The sequence below is a fragment of the Panthera pardus genome, unplaced genomic scaffold (genome assembly GCF_024362965.1).
Source record: "Panthera pardus isolate Hobbes unplaced genomic scaffold, ASM2436296v1 HiC_scaffold_24, whole genome shotgun sequence".
NCBI lineage: Eukaryota > Metazoa > Chordata > Mammalia > Carnivora > Felidae > Panthera > Panthera pardus.
The window spans coordinates 27,351,521-27,366,243 of record NW_026526810.1 but is presented as its reverse complement, the minus strand read 5'-3'; the positions used below and the strand labels follow the sequence as shown (position 1 = coordinate 27,366,243).

The 14,723-nt window shown below is 37.2% G+C and overlaps 1 protein-coding gene across 6 annotated transcripts in view; it reads left to right on the top strand.

Moving 5' to 3' along the window:
- Positions 1-14,158, top strand: part of LRRC49 (leucine rich repeat containing 49) — a 148,758-nt gene extending 134,600 nt beyond the window's left edge. For all 6 annotated transcript variants that reach the window (XM_019441610.2, XM_019441609.2, XM_053888903.1 and 3 more), the window contains 2 exons: positions 5,410-5,563; positions 13,756-14,158. In XM_019441610.2, coding sequence (XP_019297155.1) covers positions 5,410-5,563; positions 13,756-13,959 — 358 coding nt within the window. In that variant the 3' untranslated portion in view covers positions 13,960-14,158. The remainder of the gene's footprint in view (positions 1-5,409; positions 5,564-13,755) is intronic.
- The last annotated feature ends 565 nt before the right edge of the window (positions 14,159-14,723 follow it).

Genomic DNA, 14,723 nt, shown 5'->3' with positions numbered 1-14,723 from the left:
TCATAAAAGAAAGGAACTTAAACTTTGCTAAGGTTTTTTTCCCTTTGGGAGTAATAATAGGTACTAATTGACATCAGAAATTGATGGAAAAGTACATGTTTAACTGTGTGTATTAAAATTTTAAGGACTACTATTAGGAAGAAAGGCTAGATGTATAGTTTATTAACCACTAAAAAGAAAAAGGATTGGTCAACAAAAATGTGGAAGGGAAATAAAAATAAACATATCAGTTATAATAAATATTAATGAATGAAATTCTCCTATGAATAGATATTGGCTATCAAATTGGTTAAAAATTGAGTTACATGTTGTATTTGAGAAATACCCCTAAAGAAAGCAATATATAAAGTTTGAAAATACAGGAATGAAAATATATAACAGGCAAATGCCAACAACAGTAACAAACAAATCTGGGAATATTAATATTAGTGATAATAAAATTGATGACACCAAAAGCTATAATCTACCAAAAAAGATGATAATTATGAAGCTTAATGTAACTAAGCTCCTAAATATATCAACAAATACTAGTATACATTAACAAATTCACAGTTATTGTGATAGATATTAATCTATTTGATCAGTAGACAAATAAGCCAAAATAAAAAAGGATATGGGGGATTTGAATAACACAGTTAATACACTTTGTCAACTAAATATATTTATAATTATATTCCCAGAATATTATTCCCAATTCTGAAAATAAATTTTATTCAAACACCTATGAAATGTTTGCAAAAATTGGATACATATTAAACTCAAAGAAGATCTCCGTGTTTCCCAAAAAGCATACTCAAACAGATTACTTTCTGTAATCAGCATAAAATTAGAAAATAGTGAGCCAAAATTTACTCAGATGAAATTAAAAAAACAAAGAAACAGGAAAAGCAGTTACCCAGAAAACAAAATACAAGTTCCTTTAAACTTAAAAAAGATGTTTGACCTCGAAGTTACAGACATGAAAATTTTAAAACAGTGAGATACCTTTGTGGGGAAAGACTAAAAGTTTGATCACATACAGCATATTGAAACAGAATTCTTATACACTGTCCATGGTATCAGTTGAGGCAACTCTTTTACATAGAAATTTAACAATACCTAACAAATTTTAAATTTACATGCCCTGTAACTTAGTAATTTCACTTCAAGGAATCTTCTTCAGATGGTGGTTTTTACATGAGCACAAATATATATGTGCAAGGATTTTCACTGCAGTGTAGCAAAAATAGGAAAACTCGCTAAATTTCCACTAATAAAGGACTAATGACTTGCAACTCTAAAAATAATTAGAGGTTCTGATATGAAACAGTCTGTAAGATGCCTCAGAAAATAAAAATGCAAGTTATAGAACACTTACATAGTGTACTGCAATTTATGAGAAATGGGGCATATGTTTCAAAGGTATCCGTATGTTATTTTTAAATGTTTGATTTTTTTAAAAATGACTGTCTCTGGGAGTTGAACTGAGGACACTAAGAGTTCCAAAGGGTGTAGAAGTTTACTTTTCACCGTATGTCTATAGATACTGCTCGAATTACCTTTTTGGGTTTTGTTCTTTTTATTCTTTTTATTATTATTATTATTGTATTCCTTCTTTAAAAAATAATTTTGAAAAGTACTTTCTTTGGGATAGAAGAATAAATTAAAACCAAAGTCATAAATTACATATAAATGAACTTGATAACAAGAGAACTCTGTCACAGCCTGTGGGATGTTGCTAAGACTGTACTGAGAGGAAATGATATATCTTTAATATACTTGTTAGGAAACAAGAAAGATTAGAAATTAATGAATGAGGCTTTCAACTCAAGAAAGCTAGAAAAACACCAAAGTAAAAAAAAAAAAAAATGGAGGCAAGAAATTAATAAAGACAAAGCAACTTAAAAAAAAAATAAGAAATTGAAAAAAGAATAATTGACTAGTAAAAGCAAAAGTTGACTCTTTATAAAGACCATTTTCTAAGGAAAATCCAAGAACTCAACCATTAAATTTTTTACAACTGATCAGATTATATACTAAGGAAACCAGATACTGTATCAACATACAAAAATAATTGGTATTTTTTCATTAAAATAATAAATTATTGAAAATAGTATTAGAAAAAGTATCCCATTTATAGAGGCAATAAAAACTATAAAACATCAGGAAATCTACCTGACACAAAATAACTATGAAATAAACAGTGAAATTAGGAATAAAAAAAGTGTCTAAAAAATGGAGAGGTTTACATTGTTAATGAATTCTGAGGCTTAATAAAGATGTCAATTTATTTTAATTAAATCATATAGTTACTAACTTTCCAATCAACAATCCCAGTGTGATTTTCTCAGTAAACAAGGTGATTTTTGTATCTGTTTTTTTAATGTTTATTTATTTATTTTGAGAGAGAGAGAGAGAGCCCATAAGCAGGGGAGCGGCAGAGAGAGAGAGAGAGAGAGGGAGAGAGAGAATCCCAAGCAGGCTCCACACTGTCAGTGCCAAGCCAGACACGGGACTTAAACTCACCAACCATGAGATCATGCATGACCTCAGTGATAAAACACAAATGTACTAATTATTCTGGTTAAAAGCCAAAGATCGTCAGATTGAGTAAAAAATGAAGCTCAGTTATATGTTGTTAACAAGAGACACATCTGAAACATAAGGTTACATAAAGTTTGAAAGTAAAAAAGTGAGGAGTGCCTCCGTAGCTCAGTGGGTTAAGCATCCTGCTCTTGATTTCTGCTCAGGTCATGATCTCAAAGTTTGTGAGTTTGAGCCCCACCACATAAGGCTCTTCACTGACAGTGTGGAGTCTGCTTGGGATTCTCTGTTTCCCGCTCTCTCTGACCCTGCCCTGCTGGTGCATGTGCGTGCATGCGTGCTCCCTCTCTCTCAAAATCAACAAAATACACTTAAAAATAAATTAATTAATTAAGTAAACATTAAAAAAATAAAATAAAAAAGAGAGAAAAGATAAAAAACATCAATGGTACCAAAATAAAAACAGAACAGCCATTGAGGACTAAATTGACTCAGGTGAAAAGCAATACTAAAAATAAAGAGAATCATTTCAAAATGATAATGAGTTCAATTCATTGCAAATGTTAAGATAAATTTACTAATTTAACATTTATGCACCTATTAGCATAGCCTTAAAAAACATACAAACCAAAAATTGACACAACTGCAGCTCCACAATTACAGGGGGAAGTTTCAATATACTTTTGAGTAATTTTAAAAGGATATAAAATACTTGAGCACCATGAATAACAAATTTGACTTAATGGACATTCAGAGAGCATTGCCCCAACAACTGTAGAACACATGTTCTTTTCAAGTATACATGGAATATTTGTAAAATTGAACAAATACTATCCGTAAGGAAATTATCAACAGATTCCAAAGGATTTATGTAGACAATGTGTTCTGTTCACAATACAATTAAGCTTTAACTCAGTTACTCAGTGTTAACCAGGAAATTCCCATATATCTGGAAATTAAGAAGTCCATTGCTAGGGGTCTGGGTGGCTCAGTCAGTTAGGCATCTGACTTTGACTCAGGTCATGATCTCACCGTTCATGAGTTCAAGCCCTGCATCGGGCTCTCTGCTGTCAGTGCAGAGCCTGCTTTGGATCCTCTGTCTCCCTGTCTCTGCCCTTCCCCCACTCACTTTTTCTCAAAAATCAATAAACAAACAAACAAGAAAACCTCACATTTCTAAATAACCCACAGGTTAAAGACAGTTTTATAATGGAAACTACCTTGAACTGAAATATAACAAAAATGCCACATTTCAAAACTTGTAGAATTGTTACAGTGATGCTAAATGAACATTTTAACCTTTGAAATGGCTATAAAAGAAAAGAATAAAGGCTGAAAATGAATGAGCTAAACATTTATCTAAACAAGTTAGGGGAATAAAATCAGTAAAATAATCCTAAAAGTTAAAAGAAATAATGATATTAATAACAGAATTAATGGAAAATTGATTATTTGAAAAGACTAAGTGATATAAAATATATATTTGCATTGCTTTTGTAATTAAAAAATCAATAAATAAAATGTAGGTAAAGATATACATGTTACTCACTTTCTTCTTTATAAAAGTGAGAATATTATACTACCCAAATATCAAAAAAAAGGGCCCGATTAGGTAAATTGATGAACGTCACAACTGAATTTTATTCATTCATTAAATAGAAAATGCGTATTATATAGCATTGATGAAAACAAGCGCACAAAATTGGATGTTTAATAGGATCTTAACTTTTTATAAAATTTCATAGAAAAAGCCTGCAAAAAAATATATTGAATGTGAACAGTGCTGTACATATATATAGATGTACGAGCTATAGATTTATGGGTACTTTTTATCTATTTCTTTATACTTTTCAAAATGTGTACTCCTTAAAATTTCTAAAATTGCTGTGTTACACTTAAAAAAATTTTTTTTACTGGAGACACAGTGTGAGCAGGGGAGTGGAGAGAGAGAGAGAGAGAGAGAGAGAGACGCAGAATCCGAAGCAGGCTCCAGGCTCTGAGCTGTCAGCACAGAGCCTGACATGGGGCTCAAACCCACAGTGCTGTGAGATCATGACCTGAGCCGAAGTCGGACACTTAACCGACTGAACCACCCAGGCGCCCCAACTGTCTTACACTTTTAAATTGGAAAAAGGAAGAAAAAATTTAAAAGATCTATTCCTCTTCTCCTCCCAATCTTTAGTTCAGTTTGCAATAAAGTAGATGTATCACTTCACTTTAGAGACAGCTTAAGTCTGGCAGAAACCAGAAATCGACTTTCACCAGAGCTGAGTTGCTGTTCTCTATCCAGGCTTATGGGTCTGCCAGTGATGCTATGAGCACTGTGTATGTTCTTCATAATCAAATGAAGTTTCCAGGTTCATTATTTCATATATTTCACTTTGCTAACAGTTGGAAGTTTGGGGATTTTGTTTATTTTGTTTCGCCTAAACTTAAACCAATATCCCATGCCATTTTCTAGCTATGAGTAATACTACCAAGCTGCATAATGGAATTAGGAACTATTTGTGTCATTTGTAAGAGATTACTGTATGTTTTATGGAAGATAACGACTTAGAAACTTTGGCCTACTACATCTTCAGTTGCGTTGTTTTGTACTCTGTAATTATTTAAATTTTGTACTGATTTCTTTAAGGTAGAGTTTCTTTAAGGTAGAAATGGTTGAGACATGTTTATGTTGCTGATTGGTAGTTATGAAACAAAAGAATTCGGGTTGAGCAGCTTAATAAGTAGAAAGATTGGGGTATTGAACTAAGTTCAAATAAATAACTCAAACTCATAAAATGAACATTCCTAAGAGCATATGCTTCCCTCTAAAGTCAACAAAAATAGACACATCTTAATAAATCTCACCAGTAACTAAATCTCTTTACTGTCTTTCTACAGAAAGAAGCAATTCCGGTATCTGCTAGAAACCAAAGGGAAAAAACCAGGTCTTGTCAATGAAGAAAATAACGATAGCAAAAGACTTGTAGGAGAAAACACAAACCGTGCTACGCTAAATTATACCACAAGAGAGTTTTATAACGAACGGCTAGAGGTAAAACTACCGTCAATCTTTGGAATCTGGTGCCTGGATATGTCCCACATGGCTTGGGACTTGGCAGTTGTACGTTTCTCCCTTTAATCAGTTAAGATAACGTTTTTTGTTTGTTCTGTAAAGCTATATACAGCTGGAGACAGTAGGCACCAAGGTGTTTGGAGGAAGTAGAGCCCATAGTTCCAGTATCTTTATTTCAGCAGAAAAAAAATGTTCAAAAGAATCTGTATCAAAAACCTAGACCAAAGTGGACCAAAGGTTCTGATCTCTCGGAATTAAGAGAAGGGATAGATAGGCTCCCTGTGAGTACTTAACTAGCCCGTGTCGGATTGGCAGAGGGCACAGCAGAACCTCCGTTCCTGTTCTCTTTGCTTGCGTCCTTGGTGTGTTAATTCTCTTCTTTCATTCTCCTGCACCATTAACTCCTGTGTCCTTAGTCGTGTAATATAATTTTAACCTATCTTGTTTCCACTGTAGCTACTTAGCCAGAAAAACTGGAACTAATTCTTTACTTCTTTGTGTTCGGGGGTTTATTGGAGGAATGCCATGTCAGGGTATTGCAGGAGCTACAAAGAAGACAAGTATTCAGTGCCTGTCTTGATGGAACTCCTAAGAAAGCTGAAGGAACAAATCCTTTAAGATGCTGCAGGAGATTTTGAGGGGACTAAAGGGCACGAGAGCAAGACAGAGAGCAGGAAGCACTGATCGAGCATCTTTATGTGCAAGGCACATTTTATATATACATTTTATATATACATGGAAGTGAAATGGCCTGGCAAGTGGTTTTCAGATGTTTTGTTAAGAGCTATGAGACTTTTTATTCAAACCATATTGTAGCCGAAAACCCAGTATGTCAAAACAGAGCAAAAACAGCAGACCAGCTGTTGTTGTCGAGGGAAAGGACACTTCAGAGCTTCAATTGACTGGATCTTCTATTCCTTTCCTTTCCTTTCCCCTCATCTCAGTCCCCTCATGCCCAATCCTGAAGCATCTCTTTGGAACCCATAGGGCTCTAAGGGTTACAGCTTGAAAATACCTTGAAAACTCAATGTAACAATATTTTTATAGCATCCTAAAAGATGTTCGGATTCTGCTTTAAACTCTCCTGACACAAAAAAGATTACTGCTTCATGAGGTGGCTCTTTATCTCTGAGCAACTCCATTGGTAAAGAAATTCTTACCCATGTGAAGCTGAAAGCTGCCACCTAATAACTTTTACTTCATGATCCTAGTACCGCCTTATGTAGAAAAGAGATTGAGTCTCTTTCTCATGAAAACTCTTCAGATACTTGAATACCTTGAAGTCCTCCCTCCCTACAGTCATGCTTTCACTCACTCAAAAATCATGTCACACACTACTTGGGCTGTAGAAGTCACTGTCCTTATCCTCATGGATATCACATTCTTTCTTTTTTTTTTTATTTGTTAATGTTTATTTATTTTTGAGAGAAAGAGAGACAGAGTATGTTGGGGGGGAGGGGGGCAGACAGAGGGAGACACAGAATCTGAGCAGGCCCCAGGCTCTGAGCTGTCAGCACAGAGCCTGACACGGGGCTCAAACTCACAAACCATGAGATCATGACCTGAGCCAAAGTCTGACGCTCAACCAACTGAGCCACGCAGGCGCCCCAGGATGTCACATTCTAATGGAAGAAATAGACATCCACAGGGATGATTATAAATCAGTATATCAAGAGAATGGAGGAGGGTTATCTTATCCAGGTCAAGGGAGGCTTTCTAGAGAAGAAGCTTCCTGATCTCAGTCTTAAATGATAAAATGTAGCTATATGCAGAGGGAAAAGGGCAATTCTGAGAAATAGCACACTATGAATAAAAGGCATTAAAAGTGTAAAAAGACAAGGAGAGAGCCAGGAGCTACGAGCAGTTCACTCTTCAGAAGCACAGTGATTGAGGTAGATGGTGTTAAAAGAAGAGACTACAAAGGGTAGTAAGAGGACTATGTGAAAGGACTGAATTTAATCTTTGCACAAAAGGGGCTTCCTGATGTGGCCAAAAGAGGAGAATGAAAGCCAAACTGGCAGGATTGTGAGTCCTTTTCTTGAAGGCACTTGGTTCTATGAGTCAAAAATTAACACTAATTTCAACAAAAGACATTTAGAAAAATATTAAAGAGCTGCATGCAAAACAAGAACAATGTCATAGAGAGATCAACCGACTCTATAAAGAATAGACAATTCCAGTGATTTTTAAATTGTTCGAGAGTATTGAAAAAGAAGGAACACTTATGCTGCAGACAGCATAACATTACATCTAAAACCTGCCAGGATTGTGCAGGAAGAGAAAAGCCATACCAGAAATCTAAAAACATTGATGATACAAAAATCCTTTAAAAAAGGAAGGGGAGTGTGCCTGGGTGGCTCAATCAGTTAAGCATCCAACTTTGGCTCAGGTCATGATCTCATGGCTCGGGAGTTCAAGCCCCTCATTGGGCTCTGTGCTGACAGCTCAGAGCCTGGAGCCTGCTTCGGATCTGTGTCTCCCTCTCTCTCTTCCCCTCCCCCGCTAGCGCTCTCTCTCTGTCTCTCTGTCTCTTTCTCTCTCTCAAAAATAAATAAAAACATTAAAAATTTTTTTAAAAAAAGGAGGAGGAGTATCAAGGGGACTATAGCAGAACATTAAATGAGTAACAGAACATACAGCCAAGTGTGGTTTATTCTAGGAATGCAAGGAAGATTAAATATTAATAAATTGATAGATCTAAGGTGAAAAGATTACTTCTGTAGACATTAAAAAGGCATTTCACACAATTGAACATCTATTCTTAATTTTTTTAATCAGCAAATAGGATAAATGGAAATGGATAGCAAACATCCTGCTTGATGGGGAAACTCTAGAAACATTAGCATTAATGGCAGGCAAAATTCTGAGTAAGATGGTCTCTGTGATTCCCATCCCCCTGGTATCCACACTCTGATATCATCCCCTCTCTTTAGTGCAGGTAAACATGTGATTTGCTTCTAACCAATGGAATGTGGCAAGGGTAAAGGGATTTTGCAGATACAATTAAGGTCTCTGATCAGTTGGAAAGGGAGATTATCCTGGGTAAGCCTGACCTAATCAGGCAGGTCCTTTAAAAGAGGATTCAGTCTTTCCATAAGAGATTCTACTGCTGGCCTTGAAGAAGTAAGCCACCATGCGAGAGGGTAACATGGCCAAAAACTGCAAGAAGCTTCTAGGAGCTGAGAGCAGCCCCCTGCTGGCAGCCAGCAAGAAAGTGGGGCTTCAGTTCTACAACTGCAAGGCGCTGAATTCTGCCAACAATCACCAAGATTTAGAAGAGGACCCAAGCTTTAGAAAGGAACACAGCCTGGCCAACAGCTTGACTACAGCCTTGTGAAGTCCTGAGCAGAGCACCCGGCTAAGCTGTGCATGGACTCCTCATGCACAGAAACTGTGAGATGATAGATATGTGCCATTTTAAGCCACCAAATTTGATGTAATTTGCAGTAGAACCCTAATGTACTGTTGAAGTCAGCTTCAAGACAAGGATGGCCAATATCACCATTATTATTTATCAGTACAGACAATGCAAAGAGGCAAGAGAAAGAAATTAGTGGTGACTTGAAAGGAAGGAAGAACCTAAAACATATAAGAGTAAAAGTGGGGAGAACTTACCTTAACAGATACCAAGTACTGTTGTAAAGCTGTAGTAATTATGGCAGTGTCAGAACAGACAAATAGATCTGAGAATACAATCGAGATCCAGAACTATCCCATGTATATGGAATACATATACCCCATGTATATGGGGATATAGATAGGAAGTATTATAGATTAGTACAGACAGTTTAATAAATGCTAGTTAGGAAATTGAGTCTCAAATCAGAACTACATATTGAATCCCTGCTTTACACCATGCAACAAAAATTAACTCTAGATCAAATAAAAACCCAAGTATGAAAAGCAAAACTTTAAAGTTATTATTGAAAAAATAGGTGAAAATCTTTATGACCTTGATCGGGTGGGCTATGATTTTCTAACACCTGCAGGACACAAACAAGAAAAAATGTCATAAACTTGGCAATCAAGGTCATTGTCGTAGGTTTCTAGCAGGAGTGGTTTCAGTGGAGTCATAGAATCAGAGTCTCAAAGTGGTTTAAAGAGTAAATAAACAACCAAGAATTAAAAACAGGGAATGTTGACTCCTGTTTTGAGAAATGTCAAAGGGAGAAGAAATCTGAAGCCATATAATATTTTGTACAGAACACTTGGCCACTTGGAGACCTGGATTTGAGCCCCTGATTCTACCACTTACTACCTGAAAGACCTTGCCCTAGTCCCTTAATCACTCTCTTGACTCACAACCTAGCATGCTTTCACTTATAAAACCTTATATACCCTCCTTCTTACCTTTTGAAAAATATTTAAATCACTGCAGTACAGAGTTCTCAGTCTCTCTCTTTCGTGGGTCCTGAGTTGTTGAGGGAATGAATTGTAGTGAGTGCCTCACAAGTCAGGGTAAGCAAACCCTTCCATTATACATATGACATGTATAATTATACAGATGACGTGTATAATTCTGTTGCCTGGTAGCTGTCCATCCTTCCTCCTAACTTGTTCTAAGAAAGATTTAAGACCAACATAGAATCAGACAGCTGAAAGGAACGAACGATTCCAGTCCTGTTCTTAGACAGATGAGGAAAACTGGAGACTCAGAGGAACTACTCGGGACTGCACGGTGAGTTACTGCCGGAGCTGCCTCTAGAACTCAGACCTCCTGATTACTGACCTTGGACTCTTTCACAGTAAATCATGCTGCTTTCTGAAATCTTTCTGACCACCCCAGCGTAAAGGGCTCTCTCTTCTCCGAACACCGACTATATTTGTTGTCTAAACAATCTCCTTCAGCACTCACTTACGGTTTACTATTTCTCAGTTAGCTTTTCCTATCGTGGGCCCGTCTCTCCAACCAGCCTGCAGGTCCTTCAAGGACTAGATTAGAGTTTTCTCTAAGTAAGTGTTAGTAGATGATACCTAATCCTGAGCAAGCCCCTCAACTTCTGTTGACCTCAGTTTCCCATTTATGGAATGGAGATATAGCTTATATCCTAGTACAAGTACCGTTACAGCTAAAATGGCTCTACAGCAAATCCCATTCTTTGACCTACTTTGTTTCCCAGCCATCTTCCTGACAACAAAATCGTAGTCCAGTGAAATAAACAACATTGTTTAGGGTTCATCTCATCAGGATTGAACTTGTATAATACTTGCTTTATGAAGCCCACAGGGATATTGTGGGAAAGAAAAAAATAAGTATATGAAAGCATTTGAGAATGGAAAAAGCATTATTCAAAGAGCAATAACTCCTTGACGGGTCAGGGCAAGAGAGGTATCTCTAATGTGCTTTTAACAGGATCATTCTGGACAGGCAGAGTGAGCCGCCCTGGCAGACCCCTGATGAGTATAGAGCACACTTCATGGAGATGCGAGTAATTGGCTTGGAGCAGAGAAGAAATGATGAAGTAAAACTGCCTTCAAACAGTTACTAAATTAAGGGTTATTATGGCAGAGACAATTCTGTAGCAACATGTCTATAAAGAAGTAATGGAAAGGAGCTACAGCAAGAAATTTTAAAACCAAAAACTGCACTATGCCAATTATGAAAAGTTTAATTTGTATTTTGTATAAATTATTTAACAAAGTATGTCATATAAAAATTCTTTAAATTTTTGTTATCCCTACATTACCATGGTAACTTTCCAGTCTTACTGCTAGAACTTTTCTTCCTTAAAAGACTCAAAATTGTGTTTTAAGAAACTTAGCAACGTGTAAAAGAGGCATTCACTAAATACGCTGCGGGCCTTCTCCTCGTGTAAATGTATTGCACGTTGTAAAATATTGCTCGTTTCGGCTAGTGATCGACCTCCAGCGATTCACACTTGTCTTTCTCCTTGGTAGTCCCTACGTAGCCCAGATTTACTGAGTGTTAAAAGGGAACAGCTCAATGCTGTTCTCATCAGCAAGCTAACTTAGTGCAGGTGACTGAGTCCCAGACCATATTTCAGAGTTAGAGAAAGTTAGGTTCCTCGGAGAAGTAGCCAGCTGGAACCATGTGTTATTTATCGCCCATCACAATCTGTACATATTTTTACGAGAGGTCAACTCGTGACCGGTTGTTTTTAGCATAGGAACTAAATCGGGTCAGTATGCTGACCCCTGAATGGTGAGTGATTATTTAGAGAACTCTTACATGTCATAAGAAAATTTCTAAAATATGTCTTTGTCAGGGAAAGTTAGCAACAATTGTGATTCGTCATTAACTTATGTGAATTAATCAAGAATCTAAAACATCTTTGGTTGTTTTAAAAATTGTAAACATTTGGAAAAGGAAGAGAAATAGAACAAGGGAGGAAAAAGCACTTGTCATCTCACAACCCAAAGGCAATCTTAATGATACTGGAGTATATTTTCTTCCAAAAATTTTCCGTATACTTTTTCTGACGTTTTCTTGAAAATTTCGAACATACAGCGACGTTGAAAGCATTTTACAGTAAACACCCCTACCCCCAACCTAGATTCTGTCATTAACATTGTACTACAGTGCACGTGCTTGTCTCACACCTGTACATTTCCTCATCCTCTCTTTACCACCAATACACCTTATAGTGTTTCATTCATTTCAGAGTAAGTGCAGACATTAGCATGCTTCTTCCTAAATATTTCAGCATACATATCATTTAGAGTTCAGTATTTTACATAGTTTCTTCTTCTGAGGTGAAACTTACACACGACGATACACAAACCTTAGATGTACGCTTGCTAAGTTTTACACAAACCTTAGATGTACGCTTGCTAAGTTTTGACAAATACATACACATGTATAACGCAACCTCTTTCAAACCTCAAAATTTAATTTTGTTTTTTCCATTTAACATTGTAATGTATTTTCCTTGTTATTACAAGTCCTTAAAAGTATAATTTTAATGACAATATCTGTTAATATACATTTTTTAATGTTTATTTATTTTTGAGAGAGAGGGAAAGAACAAGCAGGGGAGGGGACAGAGAGAGAAAGAGAGGGAGACACAGAATCGGAAGCAGGCTCCGGACTCTGAGCTGTCAGCATAGAGCCCGACAGGGGGTTCGAACTCACAAACCGTGAAGTCATGACCTGAGCTGAAGACAGACGCTTAACCGACTGAGCTACCCAGGCACCCCTGTTGATACTTTAAATTTAACTCTTTAATTCATCTTGAAATTATTTTGGTATGTTTATGAGTTGGAGGTTTGAGTAGATTCTTTTCCAAGAAGCTAAGCCCATTGTCTCGTTGACATTTATTATTTCTTTTCTCTTTCACTGATGTGAATTGCTTTCCTATAATTCTGACTGTCTGATCTGTTCCAGTAATTTTTCCATATGTATTGTGGCACTTTCCATCATAATGCCTCGATACTCCTCACAAGTATTAATAGCCAAAATAAATGTTGAATTCTTATATTGAAGAAAATGGGTTTATTTCAGCCTCTGTTGTGAAATTGGGGCCCAGTGCCTGAGTAGCCTCGGGCCCAAAGCTTCTCTATAGTGTTTTGGACCCAGGTTTTTCATTTGCAGGCTTCCAGACCCAGAAGTTGAATGGGAGCACTGTTTCTCTCAAGGCCAAGTTCTGGGTCCCTGGCTTGTATATATCTCCCCTTCCTGCTTGTACACGTTCTCCCAACTTTGTCCAAGTGGTCTAGGCTAATAAATCAGTGTAGTACCACTACACAATTTCTTAAAATACAGACTAAATTCAGCATATGGGTATTTCAAGTATGTATATGGATATTAACTAACCTCATACCAATTAAGATTGTCAGTATCAGTGCCATGATACATTTAGCACCACAAGCCATGAACCTCTATATTCATCTGTCTTATGTGAACTAACCTGTCTTAACTGAGAAAGGAGAAAGTCTACCAACAGAGTAATCGCTGTTACCATCTGAGTGATTCCGATCAAAACCCACTTCCAACAGAGCTGCCCACCAGAGGTAGGAGTGGACTGGGAAGTAGAGAACTCCCTACTGCTGGCTTTTCTCAAGCAGGACTTTGTGTCAAGAGTGTCTAGGAAAGCACTCCTGCTCCGAAGGATGAGGCTCAGAACAGATCATTTCAAGTTAGTCTGGTTCAGCCCCTTGTTCCTTGGCTCCTGGGTTATGACTCAATGCACCATTTTTTTTTTTTTTAACAGGAAATAAAGGAAAAAAAGAAATTCTGCAAGATGTATATGGAGGACCTTGTGAAGGAAGCCACGGACATCAACATGAAGAACGAGGCTCTGCAGAAGCTCTGGCCGCAGATGTTCATCGAGCTTGTTAGGGACGCAGTCATAGAAATCCGCAATAAAAACTCCTATATGAAGCTTTGCCTACAGCAGATAACTGACCAAAAATAGAAATGGCTTGTAGTTCCAGTTGATTTTAGCAGCTCTGTGTTTTTGAAGGTTGAAAATAAGTAGGTTAAACATGTTAAAACGACACTGTCCCGCAAACTACAAAGACTAGCATCAAAGCATTATTGCCTACTGTTCTCGTAGCTAAAGGTTAGGAAGGAAGGAAGGAAGGAGAGAGAGAGAGCGAAAGAGGATTAGCTTCCTGTGTAAGCTGACCAAGCTACCTTTGGGAAGTAGGCAGTCTCTAGAGATAGCTGGGCCTTGAGTTGGCACTGCGTCTGCGGTTTTTGCTTCGACCGGTGCCCCTGCTCTAGCCCAGGGCACGCAGCGTGCTCGCTCCTGCTTCGGCATCGGTTGCTTCTACCTACCCGCAGCTGATAGTTTCCAGTTATTTGCCTTTTTATTTTATGTCATGATTTCAAAGCCAAAAATATGTTCTTTTTTATGAGCGGAGAATAAACTTATTAATAAATTAGTAAAAAAAAAATCGTCTGTTTGCGTCCTTCCTCCAGTCAGAATTGTCATATTTATTTTATGTTCCTTTTGAGCTGAGTAGGAGCCCTTCTCTTCACTTATGTAGGAGGAGGCGCCATTCTTCCAGGGATGCGTCCTCAGGGCACCACCGGGACTCGTGGGCTCACTGTGGACAGAAAATATGAAAATGAGTACAACGGGGGCAGGAAGAAAATGCTGTCTGAAGGAATCCCAAGCCAATGTAAAATGCAGTGACAAATCAGTAAGTCTGCTTCTCTGAAAGGTGTTTCTTT